The following is a 22,143-nucleotide window of genomic DNA, read 5'->3' as shown; positions in this document are numbered from 1 at the left end:
TCGTGAGTTCTGAGGCTCCGCCAGCCCCCCTCCGGTGCTCCTGCCTGCTTGGTACTGATTGGCTCAGGTCCACTGATAAGGGGACAGGCCAGGCAGGAGATGGGAGGGGGAAGGATCAAGGTTTGGGGGGAGCAGAGCTCACATCAGGCTGCTTGGGGGCTGAGTTTGCAAAGACAGCCCAATGCCTGGAGGGGGGCAGGGGCTGGGAATTGAATTCAGGGGTACAAGGAGGAGGGGCTCAGGGTACGGGTAAATCGAGCCTCTGGGTTTCCCCCCAGAACAAGGATACCTGGGGGGAGTGTTCTGCTACCCCTTACATTCCTGGATAAGGAGACAGGCATAAGGAAAATGGATGTTCCGAGAAGGGGCTTCAGGACCCTTCCCCATCGTCTTAGCTGGGGCTGAGTAACACCCCAGCTCCCCCACACACACACACACACACACAGAGAAACACTTGTAGCAGTTCTGCTGGCGGGAACTGGCACCAGGCCTCTAGAGAGGACCATTATCAGGGACCCCAGATGCTGGACGCTGCTATCAGATGGGGCCCCACAATCGGCAGAGCTCTGGCCCTCAGGAATGGGAGGGGTGACTGGGGTTTGAGGTAGCCTGGCTCTTCCCCCTGCCTGGACTCCCAGCTCCCACAGTCTGAGCTCCAGGGCAGGAGGGGATCCCTCCCCCCACACATCTGAGGAGGATTGTGTCACACCCCTGCTTCCCTCCAGGCTACTGTTGGCTGTCCCTGGTGTGAACTAGGCATTCCAATTTCTTTTTTCTTTCTTTTTTTTTTTTTTACTTTGCCTTCAAGATTATTGCTGGGGCTCAGTGCCCGCACTATGAATCCACTGCTCCTGGTGGCTATTTTTTCCCTTTTGTTGCCCTGGTTATTTATCATTGTTGTTGTTATTATTATTATTGTTGTTGGATAGGATAGAGAGAAATCGAGAGAGGAGGGGAAGACAGAAAGGAGGAGGTTAAGACAGAGAGGAGGAGAGAAAAATAGTTTTGCAAAGAGACTCATGCCTGAGACTCCACAGTTTCAGGTTCAATTCCCCACACAACTATCAGCCAGAGCTGAGCAGGCTCTGGGGGTGGACAGGGGGATAAATAATAATGACAATAATTTTAAAAGTAAATTTTGGACTGGGAAGACAGCACAGGGGTTCTGCAAAGAGACTCTCCTGCCTGAGGATCTGAGGTCCCAGGTTCAATCCTCAGCACCACCATCAGCCAGAGTTGAGCAGGGCTTTGGTTCAAAAACAAAGAGAGTCTCCCTCTATACCTCCTCTCCCTAAATTAAGAGAAATCTCTCAATTTCTGTTTTCTATTAATCAATCAATTAAAAAAAATCAGTCAATAGCAAAAGAAGAAGGAGAAGGAGGAGGAAGAAGAGGAGGAGAAGGAAAGGGGAAGGAGAAGGAGAAGAAGAAGAAAAAGAAAAAGAAGAGGAGAAGGAGAAGGAGAAGGAAGAGAAGAAGAAAAAATGCATATTGGCAGTGATGAATTTGTCATGTAGACACCAAGTCCCAGCAATGACCCTGGTGGCAAACAAATAAATAAATAAATGTATATAACATTTCTAATGGGGCTAGAACAGTTTTGAGAAAGAATTCCTTCAATTTCCACTTAAAGGTAACAGCAAAAAATGGTATTATAAATATCTTTTATATATATATTGAATTAAAAAAAAAAAAAAAAAAACAAAGAGTGGTCCAGGAGGTGACTCAGTGGAAAAAGCATTTGATTTTCTTTTTTTAAATATTTATTTAGTTTCCCTTTTGTTGCCCTTGTTGTTTCTTACTGTTGTTGTAGTTATTGTTGTTGTTGTTGTTATTGATACCATTGTTGTTAGGACAGAGAGAAATGGAGAGAGGAGGGGAAGACAGAGAGGAGGAGAGAAAGACAGACACCTGCAGACCTGCTTCACCGCCTGGGAAGCGACTCCCCTGCAGGTGGAAAAAAGCATTGGATTTTCTTTTTTTAAAAATTCTTTTCATTCTTTTTTTAAATTTAGTTAATTTATTTATTCCCTCTTGTTGACCTTGTTGTTTTATTGTTATAGATATTATTATTATTGTTGTCGTCATTGTTGGATAGGACAGAGAGACATGGAGAGAGGAGGGGAAGATAGAGAGAGAGAGAAAAAGATAGACACCTGCAGACCTGCTTCACCGCCTGTGAAGCGACTCCCCTGCAGGTGGGGAGCTGGGGGCTCAAACCGAGATCCTTACACCGGTCTTTGCGCTTTGCGCCACATGCTCTTAACCCGCTGCACCACCACCTGACTCCCAAAGCACTGGGTTTTCAACCATGACATTTCAAGTTTCATCCCTAGCAGCATGTGTACCAGAGTGATGTCTGGTTCTTTCTCATAAATAAATAAATAAATATAAATAAATAAGCAAATAAATTCTTTAAAGAAAAGCCACATCTGATGCTCTAAGACTGCATGAACTCCTGGCCAAGTTAACCCTTGACTGCTAAGCAGACACTTAGGGCTACCTGGATATGCCACAGCTCAGGAAAACGCAATCTCTCTCCCTCTCTCTCTCCCTCTCTCTCTCTCCCTCCCTCCCTCCCTCCCTTCATCCCTCCCCCTCTCCTTTTTCCCAAATTTTTATTGTCTTTATTTACTCAATAGAGATAGTCAGAAGTCAAGAGGAAGGGATGGATATATATATAGAGAGAGAGAGAGAGGAGGGGGAGTGAGAGAGACTGAGACTTGCAACACTGCTTCACCACTCACGAAGCTGTCACCCTGCAGAGGTTGGGAGTTTGAACCCAAGTCCTTGCACAGTGTAATATGTGCACTCAACCAGGTTCACCACCATTCGGCCCCTCTCTCTCCCCCCCTCTTTCTCCCACTTCCTCTCTTTCTCTTTCTCCCTCTCTTTCTCTCTCTCCCTCTTTCTCTCTCTCTTTCTGTGAAGAGTAGACACAGAGGCCCAAGGAACACAGCAGGTAAGCTGTCTGGTTCTCCAGCATGAGGTTCTGAGTTTGGCCCCTGGCATCGAATGTGGCAGAGGGAGTCTCTGAAGCTCTGTTTCTGGTCTCTCTCATTAATTAATAAATAAATATTTTAAATCTTTATTATTGATAGAGAAGAAACAGAGAAATGGAGAGGGGGAAAGGAAGACAGAGAGGGAAAGAGAGGACAGGGGGAAGAGAATATAATGGTTATGCAAAGAGGCTCTCATGTCTGAGGCTCCAAGACCCCAGAGATTCCAGGTTCAATCTCCCACAGCACCATACGTCAGAGCTGAGCAGTGTTCTGGTAAAAATTAATAAATAATAACAATAATAATAATGGCGGAGTGGCAGTGCACCTGGTTGAGCGCACATGTTACAATGGACAAGCACCTGGGTTCAAGTCCCTGGCCCCCACCTGCTGGGGAAAAGCTTCTCGAATGGTCAAGCAGGGATGCAGGTATCTCTCTCTCTCTCTCTCTCTCTCTCTCTCCATCTTTTTTTAAAATATTTTTTAATTTTCTAATATTAATTTATTTTCCCTTTTCTTGCCCTTGTTTTTTGATTGTTGTTGTTGTTATTATTGTTGTTATTATTGTTGTCATCGTTGTTGGATAGGACAGACAGACATGGAGAGAGGAGGGGAAGACAGAGCGGGGGAGAGAGAGACAGACACCTGCAGACCTGCTTCACCGCCTGGGAAGCGACTCCCCTGCAGGTGGGGAGCCGGGGGCTCGAACCGGGATCCTCGATCTGCACAAACGCCCAACTCCTTCTCTCTCCATCTCTATCCCACCTTCCTCTTGATTTCTAGCTATCTCTAACCAATAAATAAATAAAGGTAAAAACAAAAACATGCAATAATTAATTAACAAGGAAAAGAGGGGAAAGAGACCGAGAGACCCCTGCAGCCCTGCTTCACCCCTCACACAGCTCCCCCTGCAGGTGGGGACTGGGGGCTCCAACCTGGGTCCTTGTGCGCTGTGACATGTGCGCTCAACCAGGTGCGCCACCACCTCGCCCCCTTGTAGATCTTTTTCATGAATAAACAAAATATTTTTAAAAGGAAGAAGGGAAAGGAGGAGGAGAGGAGGAAATGGGAGGAGGAGGAGCAGGAGTAGAAGAGGAGGGGGGAAGAAAAGGAGGAAGAAGAAATGAAGCAAGGAGGAGAGAGAGAGAGGAAGGGAGGAAGGGAGGAAGGAAGGGAGGAAGGAAGGAAGGAAGGGAGAGGTCTTGGAGGAAGCGCAGTGATAAAGCATTGGACTCTCAAGCATGACGTCCTGAGTTCCATCCCTGGAAGCAAATATGCCAGAGTGACGTCTGGTTCTTTGTCTCTCTCCTCCTATCTTTCTCATGAATAAATAAATAAATAAAGTTAGAAAGAAAGAAAGGAAGGAAGGAAGAAGAAAGAAAGAAAGGAAGGAAGAAAGAAAGAAAGAAGGAGTCTGGCTGTAGCGCAGCGGGTTAAGCGCAGGTGGCACAAAGCACAAGGACCGGCATAAGGATCCCGGTTTGAGCCCCGGCTCCCCACCTGCAGGGGAGTCGCTTCCCAGGCGGTGAAGCAGGTCTGCAGGTGTCTGTCTTTCTCTCCCCCTCTCTGTCTTCCCCTCCTCTCTCTATTTCTCTCTGTCCCATCCAACAATGACAACAACAACAACAATAACTATAACAATAAAACAACCAGGGCAACAAAAGGGAATAAATAAATATAAAAAGAAAGAGAGAGAGAGAGAGAGAGGTAAAGAAATAGTGGTCCCAATGGTCTGGGAGGTGGCGCAGTGGCTAAGACACTAGACTCTCAAGCATGACGTCCTGAGTTCAATCCCCGGCAGCACATGTACCAGAGTGATGGCTGGTTCTTTCTCTCCTCCTATCTGCCTTATGAATGAATAAATAAATTATTTTTTAAAAAAAAGAAAGAAAAAGAAATAGTGGTCTGGGAGGTGGTGCAGTGGATCAGGCATCAGACTCTAGAGCATGAGGTCCTGAGTTCAATCCACTGAAGCACATGTACCAGGGTGATGCCTGGTTCTTTCTCTCTCCTATGTTTCTCATTAATAAATAAATAAAATCTTTAAAAAGAAAGAAAGAAAAAATGGGGGCCGGGCAGTAGCGAAGTGGGTTAAGCGCAGGTGGCACAAAGCTCAGGGACCAGCATAAGGATCCCGGTTCGGGCCCCCGGCTCCCCACCTGCAGGGGAGTCGCTTCCCAGGCGGTGAAGCAGGTCTGCAGGTGTCTGTCTTTCTCTCCCCATCTCTGTCTTCCCCTCCTCTCTCCATGTCTCTCTGTCCTGTCCAACAACAACAATAATAACCACAACAACAATAAAACAGCAAAAGCAACCAAAAGGGAAAAAATACACTCCAGGAGCAGTGGATTCATGTGCAGGCACCGAGCCCCAGCAATAACCCTGGAGTGAAAGAAAGAAAGGAAGAGAGAAAGAAAGAAAGAAAGAAAGAAAGAAAGAAAGAAAGAAAGAAAGAAAGAAAGAGAAAAGAAAAAAGTAAAAAGAAAGGCAGACAGGATGACTGATCTATAACCCTGCAGTTCCCAGTTCCGACCACCAGGGGGCGCCCGCAGAACCCTTGCTGGCCTGACACCCACACTCTGGTTTGGAGACCCGCCTCCCCACCCTATCGCTGCAGAGTGGTGCGTGTATCACACACACAGGCAGAAAAAACAGTCAGCTTCGACCTAGGAGGGATGAGGCCAGTACACAAGAAGAGAGAGAAGGAGAGGACAGAGAGACAGTGAGAGAAGCAGAGCCTCCCTCTGACAACTGCGACGCTGGGGATGGAACCTGGGACCTCATGCCTGAGAGTCCAATGTTTTATGTGTAGAGCCACTTCCAGGGCCACTCTGTAGCCTTGTTTGCAGTTGCCTAGAGGCGGGAACAATTCCAGGCTAGGATCCTTTCATACCATGGAGTAGTATACAGCTGTCAAAAAGGATTCGGTTTTGCAGCTGAAGGGAGTGGGTGGTAGATAGGACTGGCAGGCCTGAGGCTCAAATTTGGGATTTTTCCTCTTATTTCAGAGGGAGAGACACCATGACACAGCTCCCCCATACATATAAAAAAATGTATATTTAAAAAAAAAACCCCACAGAAATAGCAGAAACGGTTGCCAGCCTTCAGACCACCCTGGCTGTCATTAACCTTTAGCCATCCCCTTACCCTCATTCTCTTTGGGGGGCTTCACTTGCCCAGAACAGCCTGGCAGACAGACTAGGATCAATGGCACCCCACCTGCCCAGAACTCAGTTTCCTGGGTCCACCGCCCCGCAACCAGCATACCCTGAAACTGACCAATCCAGGGCGGGCCGAGCCCCCTTCCAGAACCAATAAGAGTCCGTGATCCTTCTGGCCAATAAGGTGCGCTCCTTTCTTTTCCGCCCCTTCCGCGTTCTGCTCCTTAAAGGGGCCAGCCTCCCTGGAAGGCGGTGAACACCCAGTTCCCACGGGCCCACCTCCCGTTGCCCTTTTAAAAGCTCCAGCCAATGAGAAGGCGGCGTGGAGACCCCGCCCCTTTCTCCCTCTAACCTGGGGGGCGGGGGGTCAAAGCCGCTGACCACCAGCCGGCGCTCAGTCTCCCAGCGGTGCGTCGCCAGGTTGCGGGTCCCGGGACCTTAAGGCTCTAACGCCCCCCGCGCCCCCGCAGGTCGATCGGGCTCCTCCGCTGCCCACATGGCCCTGAGAGGCGTCTCCGCGCGGCTGCTGCGCTGCGGGCCCGGCCTGCGCGCTTGGAGCTCCGCCGCCCCGCGGGCCGGTGAGTACCGGAGCCACCTGGGGTGATCGGGGTGTCGCGGGAGGCTCCGGGGGTGCTGGGGGGCGATCAGGGGACAGATTAGGGGTGACTGGCCCCCCTTTGTGTTTGCAGAAAAGAGCGGGAAGGGCCAGAGCCGAGCATCCAAGGGTAAGTAAGCACCCCGAGTCCACCTGGAAGGAGAGGGGCGCACCCCAGAATCCGCGGGGGAATCCCTGGGGCCACGTTGGCTGCACCCGGGAGGTTTGGGGGATCCCTGGCTTCAGTGCATGGAGGGCAGGCGGCGCGGGAGGGGCCCCGGAGATGCACCCCGCCCCCAATCCCTGCACCGACAACCCCGCCCAGCCACCCACGGCTCCCCGGCTTCCTGCAGCCTCGCGCCCCGAGTTCGACTGGAGGGACCCCCTGGTGCTGGAGGAGCAGCTGACGGCAGATGAGATCCTCATCCGGGACACCTTCCGCACCTACTGCCAGGAGCGCCTCATGCCCCGGATCCTGCTGGCCAACCGCAACGAGGGTGCGCGCCGCCCCCGCCCCGCCAACCCACCCAGGTGTGGGGGCATCCGCGGACCGCCACTTGCTGGGGGTGCGGAGGCCTCTGTCCCTGGCCCCCATCTTGTAGGGCGCAGCCCTGCATCCCTCACCCTAACCCACCAATTCAGACCCTGCCCCCCCCAAAAAAAAAAAAGGAAAGAAAAAGAAAACATACACACACACCTTTTTTTTTTTTTTTTGCCTCCACGGTTATTGCTGGGCTCGGTGCCTGCACCATGAATCCACCGCTCCTGGAGGCCATTTTTCCCCCTTTTTGTTGCCCTTCTTGTTGTAGCCTCCTTGTGGTTATTATTATTGCCATTGTCGATGTTGTTCATTGTTGGATAGGACAGAGAGAACTGGAGAGTGAAGGGGAAGACAGAGAGGGGGAGAGAAAGACAGACACCTGCAGACCTGCTTCACCGCCTGGGAAGCGACCCCCCTGTAGGTGGGGAGCCGGGGGCTCGAACCGGGATCCTTACGCCTGTCCTTGTGCTGTGCCACATACGCTTAACCCACTGCGTCACCGCCCAACCCCCATACACCCCTCTTTTTTAAAAAAAATATTTATTTATTTATTCCTTTTTGTTGCCTTTGTTGTTTTATTGTTGTAGTTATTGATGATGTCGTTGTTGGATAGGAGAGAGACATGGAGAGAGGAGGGGAAGACAGAGACGGGGAGAGAAAGACAGACACCTGCAGACCTGCTTCACTGCTAGTGAAGTGACACCTCTCCCCCCCCCCCCCCAGGTGGGGAGACGGGGGCTCGAGCCTGGGTCTTTAAGTCCGGTTCTTGCTCTTAGCGCCACTTGCGCTTAACCTGCTGCGCTACTGCCCAACTCCCAGCCCTCTTTTTTTATATAAATATTTATTTATTCCCTTTTGTTGCCCTTATTGTTTTTATTGTTGCTGTTGTTACTGATGTACTGATGTTGTCATTGTTGGATAGGACAGAGAGAAATGGAGAGAGGAGGGGAAGACAGAGAGGGAGACAGAAAGACACCTGCAGACCTGCTTCACTGCCTGTGAAGCGACTCCCCTGCAGGTGGGGAGCCGGGACTCAAAGCGGGATCCTTACGCCTGGTCCTTGCGCTTTGCGTCACCTGCACTTAACCCGCTGCACCACCGTCTGACTCCCACACACACCCCTCTTGACCCTGGGTCTGTCTGTCTGTCCCCTCTCAGTCTTCCACCGCGAGATCATCTCCGAGATGGGAGAGCTGGGCGTGCTGGGCCCCACCATCAAAGGTAGGGACACGGGTGGCCTGGGAGGGTGGATGTGCAATGGTTAGAGTTCTGGAGTCTCAGACATGCAGTCCCGGGTTCGATCCCCTGCATGGCATGTGCCAGAGGAGGCTCTCTTTTTTTCTCTTTCTCTCCCATTAATAGGTAACAAATAAATGGTTAAGCAAATTAATATTTAAAAGAGAGAGAAGGAAGGTGCAGCCCTGGACATGGTGCAGTGGATCATCCATTGGACTGTCAAGCCTAAGGTCCTCAGTTCAATTCCGGGCACTGTGCGGGCCCAAAGGAGGCTCTGCTTCTCTCTTTCTCTCTCATTAATAAAGATTTATTAAAAGTTGATTGAAGGGGAGGCAGCATAATGGTTTTGGAAAGAGACTGTCTTGTCTGAGACTGCGGTCCCTAGTTCAGTTCCCACCACCACTATCAGCCAGAGCTGAGCAGGGCTCTGGTTTTCTCTCTCTCTCTCGTTAAAATAAATAAAATAATATATTAATAAAATCAAATTAAGAGACCAGGCAGTGGTGCACCTGGTTAAGCACACACACTCCAGTGCACAAAGACCCAGGTTCGAGACACCTCTCTCCTCCCACAGGGGGGAAGCTTCACGAGTGGTGGAGCAGGACTGCCAGTCTGTCTCTCTCTCTCCCTCTCTATCGCCCCTTTTCCCACTCCCTCTCTCATTGAGTCCCCCCCTTTCCAATCTGATCACACCCCTCCATTTGCTGTGCCCCTGGGGGACCCCCAGGGCCTCTCTGGTCCCAGCGCCCTGCCCACCCACCCGCTTCCCAGGCTATGGCTGTGCTGGGGTCTCCTCCGTGGCCTATGGGCTCCTGGCCCGAGAGCTCGAGCGGGTGGACAGCGGCTACCGGTCGGCCATGAGCGTCCAGTCTTCTCTGGTCATGCATCCCATCTTCGCCTACGGCAGCGAGGAGCAGCGCCAGAAGTACCTGCCACGGCTGGGTGAGCGCCCCCTGCAGGCAGGGCCTGGACACTGCGGGTCTGGACACTTCATTCCAACCCGTAGGCTATATATACCTTGACCTAACTTTTTTTTAAAAATATTTTTATTTTTTATTGGATAGATAGAAATTGAGAGAATGGAGGGAAAGAGACAGAGAGACACCTGCAGCCCTGCTTCACCACTCGTGAAGCTTTCCCCCTGCAGGTGGGGACCAGGGGATTGAACTTGGGTCCTTGCGCGCTGTAATGTATGTGCTTAACCAGGTGCGCCACCAACTGGCCCCGACTGAACTTTTTTATGATTTAAATTATTGCGGCTTACTTTTTCTCCCTGGAGGAAGGCGTGGGGGAGGGTCCAGGCCGCCTGGGTGACCACCCTCCTTGCACCCACAGCTAAAGGAGAGCTTCTGGGGTGTTTCGGGCTCACAGAGCCCAACCACGGCAGCGACCCCGGAAGCATGGAGACCCGCGCCCGCTACAACCCCTCAACCAAGACCTACACCCTCAACGGAGCCAAGACCTGGTGAGCGAGGGCGCCAGGCGGGGGTGCACCAGGTTAAGCGCTCACGTTGCAGTGTGCAAGGACCCAGGTTCAAGCCCCCAGTCCCCACCTGTAGGGGGAAAGCTTCTTGAGTGGTGAAGCAGGGCTGCAGGTGTGTCTCTCTCTCTCTCCTTCTCTATCCCCCCTCCCCTCTCAATTTCTCTCTTTCTCTATCCAGTAATATATAAATAAATAGTTAGGGGGCCAGCTGGTGGCGTACCTGGTTGAGCGCACATATTGCAATGCTCAACGACCCGTATTTGAGCCCCGGTCCCCACCTGCAGGGGGGAAGCTTTACAAGTGGTGAAGCAGGGCTGCAGGCGTCTCTCTCTCTTTCCCTCTCTGTCTCTCCCCCTCTTCCTCTCAACTTGTGGCTATCTCTATCAAATAAATGAAGAAAAAAATTTTTTTAATTTTTTAATGTTTATTTATTTATTCCCTTTTTGTTGCCCTTGTTGTAGTTATTATTGTTGTAGTTATTGATGCCGTCGTTGTTGGATAGGACAGAGAGAAATGGAGAGAGGAGGGGAAGACAGAGAGGGGGGAGAGAAAGACAGACACCTACAGACCTGCTTCACCGCCTGGGAAGCGACTCCCCTGCAGGTGGGGAGCCGAGGGCTCGAACCGGGATCCTTACGTCGGTCCTTGTGGTTTGCGCCACCTGCGCTTAACCCGCTGTGCTACTGCCCGACTCCCAATAAAGAAAATTTCAAAAAATAAAAATAAATAATATTTAAAAAAGGAATAAAGACCTGGTGAGCAGCTGGGGGGGTGACCTGTGGGGTGGGGGAGGGGGGAGACAGGAATGCCCACTGTCTGCCCCCCCCCCCCCCCGAAACCCTTAGGATCACCAACTCGCCTGTGGCCGACCTGTTTGTGGTGTGGGCTCGGGATGATAATGGCAAGATCTGTGGCTTCCTGCTGGAGCGGGGGACACCTGGCCTCTCCACTCCCAAGATCGAGGGCAAGTTCTCCCTGCGGGCCTCGGCCACTGGCATGATTCTCATGGACGGCGTGGAGGTGCCTGAGGAGAACATGCTACCCAGCGCTTCGGGGCTGGGGGTGAGTGGTGGGCATGGGGGCGGTGGAGAGGGGCTATGGTCTCTCCTCTCTCAGCACCAGGCACAGCACCCAGGGAGCCCATGGAGGGTGGGCAGGGCTGTGGGGTCTCTCCTCTCTCAGCACCAGGCACAGTACCCAGGGAGCCCCATGGAGGGTGGGCAGGGCTGTGGGGGTCTCTCCTCTCTTAGCACCCTGCACAGCACCCAGGGAGCCCATGGAGGGTGGGCAGGGCTGTGGGGTCTCTCATCTCTCAGCACCAGGCACAGCACCCAGGGAGCCCATGGAGGGTGGGCAGGGCTGTGGGGGTCTCTCCTCTCTCAGCACCAGGCACAGCACCCAGGGAGCCCATGGAGGGTGGGCAGGGCTGTGGGGTCTCTCCTCTCTCAGCACCAGGCACAGCACCCAGGGAGCCCATGGAGGGTGGGCAGGGCTGTGGGGTCTCTCCTCTCTCAGCACCATGGACAGCACCCAGGGAGCCCATGGAGGGTGGGCAGGGCTGTGGGGTCTCTCCTCTCTCAGCACCATGGATAGCACTCAGGGAGCCCATGGAGGGTGGGCAGGGCTGTGGGGTCTCTCCTCTCTCATCACCCTGCACAGCACCCAGGGAGCCCATGGAGGGTGGGCAGGGCTGTGGGGTCTCTCCTCTCTCAGCACCCTGCAATGCTGTCATACATCCTTTTCTTTTTAAATTAGTTTCCCTTTTGTTGCCCTTGTTGTTTTGCTATAGTTATTATTGTTGTTCTTGATGTCATCGTTGTTGGATAGGACAGAGAGAAATGGAGAGAGGAGGGGAAGACAGAGAGGGGGAGAGAAAGACAGACACCTGCAGACCTGCTTCACCGCCTGGGAAGCGACTCCCCTGCAGGTGGGGAGCCGGGGGTTCGAACCGGGATCCTTATGCCGGTCCTTGTGCTTTGCGCCACCTGCGCTTAACCCGCTGCGCCACCGCCCGACTGTCGTCCATCTTTATTAAATAGTAACAGTAAGGAAAGACACTCTGACTGCCCTGTCAGATGTCATACAGATGCAGGGACTCCAGCAGGACCTCCCCTTCCCCCCGCCCCCAGTACTGGCTGGCAGAGTCTGAAGCCCCCTCCTCCCTGCAGGGCCCCTTTGGCTGTCTGAACAACGCCCGCTTCGGCATCGCCTGGGGTGTGCTGGGAGCCGCGGAGTTCTGCCTGCACACGGCCCGACAGTACACCCTGGACAGGTGTGTGCGGGGGAGGGGGGGTCCCCGGAAGACTTGGGGGTCACCCTGGTCATGGCCGCTGTCTGCCGTGTATGACAGGTGATGGATGCCCCAGCTCTCTCCTCTCTTGTTAATGAGCAAACGGGCTAGCGTCTCAGGAGAGGGAGACTCTGGGACCCGTGGCAGAGTGGGAACACGATGCAGTTCTGCCTCTATTGATCTGCCTTTATATCTTTCTGAAGCGGAAGTGGCAAGTCGGAAGAGGAAATGGGTAGGAGAGTGGGTGGAGAGAAGAAAAAGCTGGAAGATAGCAGGCTTCCATCTAGCCAGTGGGGATGAAACCAGTGCCCTGCAGGCAGGGCGGGTCTCAGGCAAAACAGTGATTATGTAAATAGACCACAGCGTCAAGCAATGCAAGGGAACCTGGCGTGCTGACCAACACGGATAGAAACAGAAGGGGTCTCTAGAAGCAGAATTAGCCAAAGGACAATTGATGACCAACAAATGGGTCTTAAGAAAAACACGTGAGTGTGATCTGGGAGGTGGCGCCGTGGCCCTTCTTCTTCTTCTAGCGTTTTCCCTTCTTCCGTAGCCACAGTGTCAGGTTGAGCCTTCTTCTTCTTCTAGCGTTTGCCCTTCTTCCGTAGCCAGTCAACAGCATCAGGTTGAGCCTGATGTAAAGTTTCGAGACCTCGCCGTGGTTAAGGCACTGGACTCTCAAGCATAACGTCCTGAGTTCGATCTCCTCCAGCAGCACATGTACCAGCGTGATGTCTGGTTCTTTCTCTCTCTCCTATCTTTCTCATTAATAAATAAGTCAAATCTTCAAAAACGAAAAAAAAAAAAAAAAGAAAGACAAACACCTAACTGGGGAGACAGGAGAGAGTTCACTCAGAGCGTGTGTCTTGCCCAGGTTGGAGCCCTGGTACCAGCTGGGAGGCCCCATAGCCCCGGGGGGAGCTCTGCTTGTCCTCGTCAGGCCCCTGGATCTCTCTGGCCCCAGACTGGGACCTAGATGTTTCTGCAGTTTTTCTGGAAGTGAGGCCGGGTGATGATCAAGGTTAAGGGCGGGAGGGCGGGGAGGGATGGAAATGGAGGGAGCTGGCACCCGCATGAATTCACTTCCCCCGCTCGCCCACCCAGGTTCCAGTTCGGGGCCCCGCTGGCCCAGAACCAGCTGATCCAGAAGAAGCTGGCGGACATGCTGACGGAGATCACACTGGGCCTGCACGCCTGCCTGCAGCTGGGCCGCCTCAAGGACCAGGACAAGTAGGGCGGGGCCTGTGCCTGCGGTGGGCGTGGTCTTAGGCGGCTGGGGCGTGGTCCTGGGCGGTGGGCGTGGTCAAGGCGGGCGGGGCGGGGCCTGTCTGTGGTTGTGGTCGAAATGGACGGGGCGTGGTCACAGGCGGGGCCGGAGGCAGAGGCTCCGCCCCCGCCCTGAGCCCGTCCCCCTCCCCCCCCCCCCCCCCCCCGCCGCCGCCCCAGGGCCGCCCCCGAGATGGTGTCGCTGCTCAAGAGGAACAACTGCGGGAAGGCGCTGGACGTGGCCCGCCAGGCCCGCGACATGCTGGGGGGCAACGGGGTCAGTGATGAGTATCACGTGATCCGCCACGCGCTCAACCTGGAGGCCGTCAACACCTACGAAGGTGGGGGCGCAGTGGGGGCCGTGGGTGGCTTCTAGGGGGGTGTCCATTGTTGGGGGGCAGAGTCCTGCTCTCCGGGGGAGGGGGCCCAGGTCCCTCTGTCTGGGGTGCCTGGAGGTGGCTCTCCTCTTCCGCCTCCCCTCACCCAGCCAAGGGAGTGAGAAAAAGAGACGCAGCAAGAGAGAGATGCAGAGAAAGAGAGACACAGAGAGAAGCTGAGACACAGAGAGCGATCCAGAGAAAGAGAGACACAGAGAGAGACGCAGCAAGAGAGATGCAGAGAAAGAGACACACAGAGAGAGAAGCAGAGAGAGACACACACAGAGAGATGCAGAGACACAGAGAGAGAAGCAGAGAGAGATGCAGAGAAAGACAGAGAGACACAGCAAGAGATGCAGAGAAAGAGACACAGAGAGCAGAGAGACACAGAGAGATGCAGAGAAAGAGAAACAGAGAGAGAAGCAGAGAGATGCAGAGAAAGAGAGACAGAGAAGCAGAGAGGTGCAGAGAAAGACAGAGACACAAACACAGAGAGAAGCAGAGAGAGATGCAGAGAGACACAGAGAAAGATGCAGAGAGAGAGAGACAGAGAGAGAGAAGCAGAGTTCTCTGGCCCACGCGAAGCTAGTGATCAAACCTGGGACTTGACGCCTCGGAGTCCAAGGCTTCCTCTCTTGTATCCCCTCCAGGCCTATTTGCTCTTTAAAAACTAGAAAACGGGAGGCGGGCGGTGGCGGAGCGGGTTAAGCGCAAGGACCGGCAGAAGGATCCCGGTTCGAGCCCCCGGCTCCCCACCTGCAGGGGAGTCGCTTCCCAGGCGGTGAAGCGGGTCTGCAGGTGTCTGTCTCTCCCCCTCTGTCTTCCCCTCCTCTCTCCATGTCTCTCTGTCCTAGCCAACAACAATGACATCAATAACAGTAACTACAACAACAAAACAACAAGGGCAAGAAAAAGGGGAAATAATGAGGTAGAAAACAAGAAGTTGGAACGAGGGCATATGTGAGAAATCAAACTTTTAATTTACTAGTTAACTGAGGCCCATGGCCGTTGGGGCGCTGAGGCAGGCAACCGCTTTCTTGCTTGTCACCGAGACGCCCCCCACAACTGTCAGAACCAACTTCCACGGTGTTCCGGCGTCAGAATCAGTAGGCACCCTCTTTCTGGGGCTGTTTCTCCGAGACGGGAGCCTAGGGGTGAGGGGGACAGAAAGAATGACATGAAAGGGGCTGGAGACAGCTCGCTGGGGAGGCTCGGGTTGGAGCCCCGGCACCACCTGCGAGGTGCCACGTCGCCTGGGGAAGCTCTGGCTCTGGAATGTCAACCCTGGCTCTACAAACATCTCTTCTCATTCAGGGACACACGACATCCACGCCCTGATCCTCGGAAGAGCCATCACCGGAATCCAGGCCTTCACAGCCGGCAAGTGACCCACTGATGCTGGAATGGTGGGGCCGCCCACCCCACACCCCACAGGTGGGAAGAAGAGGGAGAAACCGCTGTCAGAAGCTCCCAGGCCACGCGGAGAGCCCATCTGGACTGAGAGACCTGTTTGCCAGAGACCTGAGCCTTCTCCCTGAGAAGACTTGGGTTTGAAGCCCAGTACCCCCTGCAAGGCACTCTTGCACTAGGGGAAGCTCTGTGGTCGCCACCTGCCCGCAGCCCTGGCCCTCCGCCTGAGAACGTGCCTTACTCCCGGTGCCACAGATGCCAAATAAAAGAGTCTGTGAGCAGGGCCGCTTTGCCTGAGTCCCTCTTGGCACATGGTGGGGAGGGGGATGGCTGTGTGCCTTCAGGAAATGGGGGCCCTCTGCCCCCCTAGGCGCCACCCCTGCCTGGGGCATCTGGCCTTGGACTCTGCTGCAATGAGGCAGCCCCGCTAGGCACCGCCCCCCGCAGGCTGTGGGCCGAGTGGGACTTTGTCCCTCTGTCACCAAAGGCTGAGGCAGGGGCCAACCTGGGGGCTGGCAGTGAGCATGGAGTTACCACGTCCTGCGTCCTGTCTGTCTGTTTCCAGTTTGATTTAGAAAGCAGCAAGAGAAATGGCCTGGGAGATGGTGCAGTGGATAAAGCACTGGACCCTCAAGCCTGAGGTCCTGAGTTTGATCACTGGCATCCCATGTGCCAGAGGAAAGCTTTGCTGCTATCTCTCTCTCTCTCTGTTAATTAATCTTGAATTTTTTTTTTTTAAAAGAAAGACTGGGGAGTCGGGTGGTGGCGAAGCCGGTTAAGTACAGGTGGAACAAAGCACAAAGACCAGCTCGAAGATTCCGGTTTGAGCCCCCTGCTCCCCACCTGCAGAATTTAAAATTTATATATTTATTTTCCTTTTTGTTGCCCTTGTTTTTTTATTGTTGTAGTTATTATTGTTGTTCTTGATGTCATCGTTGTTGGCTAGGACAGAGGGAAATGGAGAGAGGAGGGGAAGACAGAGAGGGGGAGAGAAAGACAGACACCTGCAGACCTGCTTCACCGCCTGGGAAGCGACTCCCCTGCAGGTGGGGAGCCGGGGGCTCGAACCAGGATCCTTAGGTGGTCTCTGTGCTTCACGCCACATTTGCTTAACCCGCTGCGCTACCGCCTGAGTCCCCGCATCATTTTTTTTTTTACTATCTTTATTTATTGGATAGAGACAGCCAGAAATCCAGAGGGAAGGGGGAGATAGACAGGGAGAGAGACAGAGAGACACCTGCAGCCCTGCTCCACTGCTGCCAGTGGGGACTGGGGGCTCGAACCCAGGTCCTTGCACATGCTGTCGGGAGGGCTCCCTCTGCTTTGTCACCGCCTTTATTTAAAAGTGTTTTTTTTTTTTTAACCAGAGCACTGCTCAGCTCTGGATTATGGTGGTGCAGGGGATTGAACCTGGGACTTTGGAGCCTCAGGCATGAGAGTCTGTTTGCATGACCATGATGCTCTCTACCCCTGCCCATTAAAAGTATTTTTATTGTTATTTATGCATTTACGGCCTCCGGGGTGATCTCTGGGACTCGGTGCCAGCACTACGAATCCACTGCTCCTGGTGGCCTCTCGCTCCGTTTTATTGGACAGAGACAAGAGAGAAGCCGAGAGGGAAAGGGGGAGACAGAGAGGAGAGGGAGAGAGACAGAGACACACGCGCAGCCCTGCTTCACCGCTGGGGAAGCTTTCTCCCTCCCGCACCTCTCCCCCGCCACCACCCTCCCTGGAGGTGGGGACCGGGGACGGGGGGGGGGGGGGGGGGGGCTCGCAACCGGGGCTCGGTGCTCGGTGTCCTGTGTGTGCGCGCGCGCTCAGCGGGGTGGGAGCCCCCCGACATGCCCACCTCGGGCCGCGCGCACAGGTCGCGGTAGACGGTCTCCAGCGAGCGGCACACCTGCCGCAGCTCGGCCTCCAGCTGCCCGATGCGCTCCAGCTTGAGGCTCAGCTCCTGCAGCCGCCCCTGGATCACGTGGTTGTGCGCGTCGTAGATGCGGTACATGCGCTCCTCCAGCTTGTCCGCCAGCTCCCACACCTGCCGGCCGCCCCGCCCCGCCAGCCCCGGTTCAGAGTCAGAGGGGCGCGGGGGGGCTGGGGGGGGGGCGGCGTCCCTCCCGGTCCTTCCCGGCGCCCGGCTCTGCTGCTCTCCCTCTGTATTTATTTTGATTTATTTTTCCCCCTTTTGTTGCCCTTGATGTTGTAGCCTCGTTGTGGTTATTATTATTACCATTGTTGATGTTGTTCCTTGTTGGCTAGGACAGAGAGACATGGAGAGAGGAGGGGAAGACAGAGACGGGGAGAGAAAGACAGACACCTGCAGACCTGCTTCACCGCCTGTGAAGCGACTCCCCTGCAGGTGGGGAGCCGGGGGCTCGAACCGGGATCCTTGCACCGGTCGCTGCGCTTGGCACCACCTGCGCTTAACCCACCGCACCACCGCTCGACCCCCCCCTCTTTTTTTTTTTTTTTAATCTTCATTTGTTGGACAGAGACAGTCAGAAATCGAGAGGGTTGGGGAGATAGAGACCTGCTTCACCGCCTGCAAAGCTTTCCCCCCCTGCAGGTGGGGACCAGGAGCTCGAACCCTGGTCCTCGTGCACTGTACCATGTGCGCGCTCAGCCAGGCGCCACCACCACCCAGCCCCCTCTGCTTCTCTCTCTCTCTCTCTCTCTGTCAACACTGTTTCTTTCTTCTTCTTCTTCTTCTTTTTTTTTTTTACCAGAGCCCTGCTCAGCTCTGGCGTATGGTGGTGCAGGGGATTGAACCCGGGGGACTTTGGAGCCTCAGGTGTGAGAGTCTGTTTGCAGAACCATCATGCTGTCACCCCTGCCCCAGTGTTTCTTATATTTATCTATTTCTTGGATAGAAAGAGACAATAATCAGGAGTCCGTGGTGGCGCAGCGGGTTAAGCGCAGGTGGCGCAAAGCACAAGGACCAGCGTAAGGATCCCGGTTCGAGCCCCCGGCTGGCTCCCCACCTGCAGGGGAGTCGCTTCCCAGGCGGTGAAGCAGGTCTGCAGGTGTCTGTCTTTCTCTCTCCCCCTCTCTGTCTTCCCCTCCTCTCTCCATGTCTCTCTGTCCTAGCCAACAACGACGACATCAATAACAACAAACAACAATAATGACTACAACAATAAAACAACTAGGGCAACAAAAGGGAATAAAATAAATAAATATTTTTGAAAAGAAAGAGACCATAAGGGAGAGATAGACAGGGAGATAAGACAGGTGGGCAGAGGGTGGTGCACCTGGTTGAGTGCACACATTACAGTGCACAAGGACCCAGGTTTGAGCTCCTGGTCCCCGCCTGCAGGGGAGAAGCTTCATGAGTGGGGGAGCAGGGCTGCAGGGGTCTGTCTCTCTCTCTGTCTTTCCCCCTCTCTCTCTAATGTTGTCTTTATTGGATAGAAACAGCCAGAAGGGAAGGAAGGGAGTTCGAGAGGGAAGGGGGAGAGAGAGACAGAGACAGAGAGACCCCAGCAGCCCTGCTTCACCCCTGCACCTTGATCTTGAGGCTGTCCCGGAAGTTGGTCATGAGCACGTGGTCCTTCTGCCGGCTGACGTTGATGTTCTCGATCATCTCCTCTGCCTTCTTCTTCAGGTGCTCAATGCTGGCCTCCAGGGAGGAGAAGCAGAGGCCTGTCTTCCCCTCTGGCGGCGGAGGCGGCGGCGGCGGCAGCGGCAGCAGCTGGTCCCGGGGCCTGGGGGGGGCGGGCAGGAGGGAAATGGGGGCTTGAGAACTGCCCTGACCCCCATGCGGCTGAGCCTGGGCACCGGGTTTGGGCTTCTGCCACCGGGGTCGTCGCTGGGGTACGGGGCTGGCGCCGGGAATCCACAGCTCCTTTGCAGAGTTGTTTTTTGGTTTTCTTTATTTTGAGAGGACTGAGAGAAATTGGGGGTGGAGGGGGGGACATGGAGACATCTGCAGCCCTACTTCTGCAGTCGTGAAGCTCCCCCCCCCCCCCGCAGGTGGGGAGCAGACGCTCAAACCCATATCCTTAAACATGGAGACAGGAAGGCAGGACCCTCAGCACTGCTCTGCTATAAACAGAGCTTCCCCTGGTGCTGCGGTGGTGCTCCCATGTGGTGCTGGGGCTAGAACCTGAGGGGCCCCCGAGTTCCCACAGAAAAGCTCTCCCACCCAGTCAGGGCGGGCCTCCCCCAAGCTCTCTGAACTCCTGTGTTTGACCCAGGACCACTGGCTGCCGTGAAACCTCGGCTCCCAGGCCTGTGGGGCTGTTGAGTGAATTCTCGGTGGCTCCTAGTGAAGGGCCCTGCAGGGGGCAGGCAGGGGCGCTCCTCTGCTCAGGCCTGTCCAGGATGGGGTAACCCCCAGCTGGGGAGCTGGCGGTTGGGGGGGGGGGGCCTAGCGGGTGAGCAGGGCTCAACCATCTGCCTGCTGCAGTCAGAGCCGGGGTCCCCAAACGGGGAGCCTGGTAAACAAGTCGTCTCTTGGGGGTATCTGCAAGGGAGTGTGGAATTGGAGGGAGACCCCCTGGGACTGGGGAAGAGAGGAAAGGAGACAGAGACAGACAGACAAACAGGGAGAGAAAAGGAAGGAGAAAGGACGGACTTTGCGGGGGGCCAGACAGGAAGAGGGAAACCTTTTAGAGTTACATTTGAATCCCGGCCCCTGTGCCCAGGTTCCAGGGCAGCTGGCCTATGGCCCCGGGGTTCCTGGTTCAGGTGCAAATGCCCCAGAGGATGCCGGGCATAGAGCCAGGGGCCACTGTCTCTCTGTCTTGCTCTGGAAACCACGGGGCCTCCTGTGTGCGAATCCTCTGCTCTGGAGCTGCCCCCAGCACCGCGGGGCTCCCCACGTGGAGCCCGGGTCATGGCAAGCTTCCTGTGAGCACGCTCGGAGGTGGGGGGGGGGCAATGGGAACTTCCTCACCCGGCTGCCCCTCGGTCGCCCTCTTCTCGTCTCTCCTCTCCAGTGGGCGGTTCCCTGACGTCCCCGAGAGTCGGGTCCCCCTGTGGGCAGAGCTGGGAATTCAGGGGTGGTGAGACGTGGAGGGGTGGCCAGAAAGGGTCCCCCAGACACTCCCGAACTTGGGTGCCCACCCCCCATTCAGGAAACCACAGCCTCCAGGACCACGATTCCCACTCAGTTCCTCGAGGCCTGGGAACCCCTGATCTTCTGAGCACAGGACACCCCCCCAGACCCTCAGTGCCTGAGCCCCCCAGACCCTCAGGGGCCAGGACCTCCGAGATCCTCTGAACCCAGGAACCCCCAGATCCTTAGGGCCCAGGACCCCCCAGATCCTCAAGAGTCCGGGACGCCCCAGATCCTCAGGGCCCGGGACCCCCAGATCCTCAGAGTCCGGGATCCCCCAGATCCTCAGAGTCCGGGACCCCCCAGATCCTCAGGGCCCGGGACCCCCAGATCCTCAGAGTCCGGGATCCCCCAGATCCTTAGAGTCCGGGACCCCCCAGATCCTCAAGAGTCCGGGATGCCCCAGATCCTCAGGGCCCAGGACCCCCCAGATCCTCAGAGCCCGGGACCCCCCAGACCCTCAGGGCCCAGGACCTCCAAGATACTCTGAACCCAGGAACCCCCAGATCCTCAGAGTCCGGGACCCCCAGATCCTCAGGGCCCGGGACGCCCCAGATCCTCAGGGCCCGGGACCCCCAGATCCTCAGAGCCCGGGACCCCCAGATCCTCAGAGCCCGGGACCCCCAGATCCTCAGAGCCCGGGACCCCCCAGATCCTCAGAGCCGGGGACCCCCCAGATCCTCAGGGCCCGGGACCCCCCAGATCCTCAGAGCCCGGGACCCCCAGATCCTCAGGGCCCGGGACGCCCCAGATCCTCAGGGCCCGGGACCCCCAGATCCTCAGAGCCCGGGACCCCCAGATCCTCAGAGTCCGGGACGCCCAGATCCTCAGGGCCCGGGACCCCCAGATCCTCAGAGCCCGGGACCCCCAGACCCTCAGGGCCCGGGATCCCCCAGATCCTCAGAGTCCGGGACCCCCAGACCCTCAGGGCCCGAGACCCCCATATCTCCCAGGCTTTGGAGCCCCCAACCCGTCCTCCCAACCTGAGACTCCTCCCAACTCAAGTTTCCCCAGAACCCTTCCCGACCTGGAGACTCCCCCCAACATTTTCTGGCCCTGGGACCCCTCCCCCCGTCCTGCTGAAACGGGGTCCTCCCTGGGCTCGGAGACCCCCACCCCGGTGACCCCGCGACCCGCGGGAGTGACAGGAGGGGCACGGGCGGCTCCCAGGTGTGGGGGTGCGGGTTCGGGCACCGCCAGCAGCAAAGCCCCGGACGCGGGGTCGGTCCCCTCCGCTGGGCGCAGATTTCCGGGCGTCAGTCGGTCGCCTGTCAGTCAGTCAGGGGCTGCCGGACCCGTGTGGAAACCGGACAGGGGGACACCCCGAAGGCCACCAACGAGCGCCTGGGCTCAGGTTCCACAGGGAGAGCCCGAGATCGCGGTGAGAGAAAACCCCAGGGCGCCAGCGGCTCCAGAGCGACGCGGGGCCTCGTACCGGCTGCGGCTCCATCGCCATTTTTCCCGCCTTCGCCTCCGTTCCTACTGCGCAGGCGCGGCCCCACCCCTCGTCCGGAAGGGCCACGCCCACCGCGCGTGCTGCCTGGGGCCACGCCCCTTCACGTTCAGCCCCGCCCCTAACTCGTGCAAGTCCCTCCAGGCATAACCGTAGCCCCGCCCATCGCACGTGCACCCCAGGCGCGCGCGCCCTGACCACGCCCATCCCTGACCACGCCCACCACCGCAACGCAGGTTTCAGCCCCGCCCCCGACACATCCGTGCACGAGGCAAGG

General features: G+C 55.8%; 2 protein-coding genes across 3 annotated transcripts; one reads left to right on the top strand and one right to left on the bottom strand.

Annotated features, from left to right (window-relative positions):
- Positions 1-6,508: 6,508 nt before the first annotated feature.
- Positions 6,509-15,644, top strand: GCDH (glutaryl-CoA dehydrogenase). Of its 2 annotated transcripts, XM_060181817.1 has the most exons (11): positions 6,511-6,734; positions 6,846-6,881; positions 7,105-7,248; positions 8,451-8,513; positions 9,300-9,470; positions 9,864-9,993; positions 10,857-11,073; positions 12,180-12,283; positions 13,406-13,531; positions 13,748-13,908; positions 15,259-15,644. In XM_060181817.1, exons 1-11 carry the CDS (start codon positions 6,653-6,655, stop codon positions 15,330-15,332), a joined length of 1,308 nt encoding a protein of 435 aa, XP_060037800.1. In that variant the 5' UTR covers positions 6,511-6,652; the 3' UTR covers positions 15,333-15,644. The 2 variants fall into 2 exon arrangements, with proteins under 2 accessions (XP_060037801.1, XP_060037800.1); XM_060181818.1 differs by lacking the exon at positions 9,300-9,470 and having other exon boundaries at positions 6,509-6,734.
- Positions 14,879-21,907, bottom strand: SYCE2 (synaptonemal complex central element protein 2). Its single transcript, XM_060181832.1, has 5 exons — positions 21,849-21,907; positions 20,252-20,343; positions 18,860-19,058; positions 17,204-17,392; positions 14,879-15,092 (listed from the first exon to the last, which is right to left on the bottom strand). The coding sequence occupies exons 1-5, from the start codon at positions 21,867-21,869 to the stop codon at positions 15,048-15,050; spliced, it is 546 nt and encodes a 181-aa protein (XP_060037815.1). The 5' UTR covers positions 21,870-21,907; the 3' UTR covers positions 14,879-15,047.
- Between the last annotated feature and the right edge of the window lie 236 nt (positions 21,908-22,143).

Source organism: Erinaceus europaeus, chromosome 23, assembly GCF_950295315.1.
Source record: "Erinaceus europaeus chromosome 23, mEriEur2.1, whole genome shotgun sequence".
Lineage (NCBI taxonomy): Eukaryota > Metazoa > Chordata > Mammalia > Eulipotyphla > Erinaceidae > Erinaceus > Erinaceus europaeus.
This window is presented reverse-complemented; position numbering and strand designations above follow the sequence as displayed.

What these genes read in the sequence shown, in the direction of transcription:
- GCDH (XM_060181817.1), top strand. Translation starts at nt 6,653, where the DNA reads ATGGCCCTGAGAGGCGTCTCCGCGCGGCTGCTGCGCTGCGGGCCCGGC. An exon ending in CCAGAGCCGAGCATCCAAGG is followed by an intron (nt 6,882 to 7,104) that starts GTAAGTAAGCAC and finishes GGCTTCCTGCAG; the next exon opens with CCTCGCGCCCCGAGTTCGAC. An exon ending in CGCCTCAAGGACCAGGACAA is followed by an intron (nt 13,532 to 13,747) that starts GTAGGGCGGGGC and finishes CCGCCGCCCCAG; the next exon opens with GGCCGCCCCCGAGATGGTGT.
- SYCE2 (XM_060181832.1), bottom strand. Translation starts at nt 21,869, where the DNA reads ATGGCGATGGAGCCGCAGCCG. An exon ending in TGGCGATGGAGCCGCAGCCG is followed by an intron (nt 20,344 to 21,848) that starts GTACGAGGCCCC and finishes CTGAATTCCCAG; the next exon opens with CTCTGCCCACAGGGGGACCC. An exon ending in GGCGACCGAGGGGCAGCCGG is followed by an intron (nt 19,059 to 20,251) that starts GTGAGGAAGTTC and finishes CGCCCCCCCCAG; the next exon opens with GCCCCGGGACCAGCTGCTGC.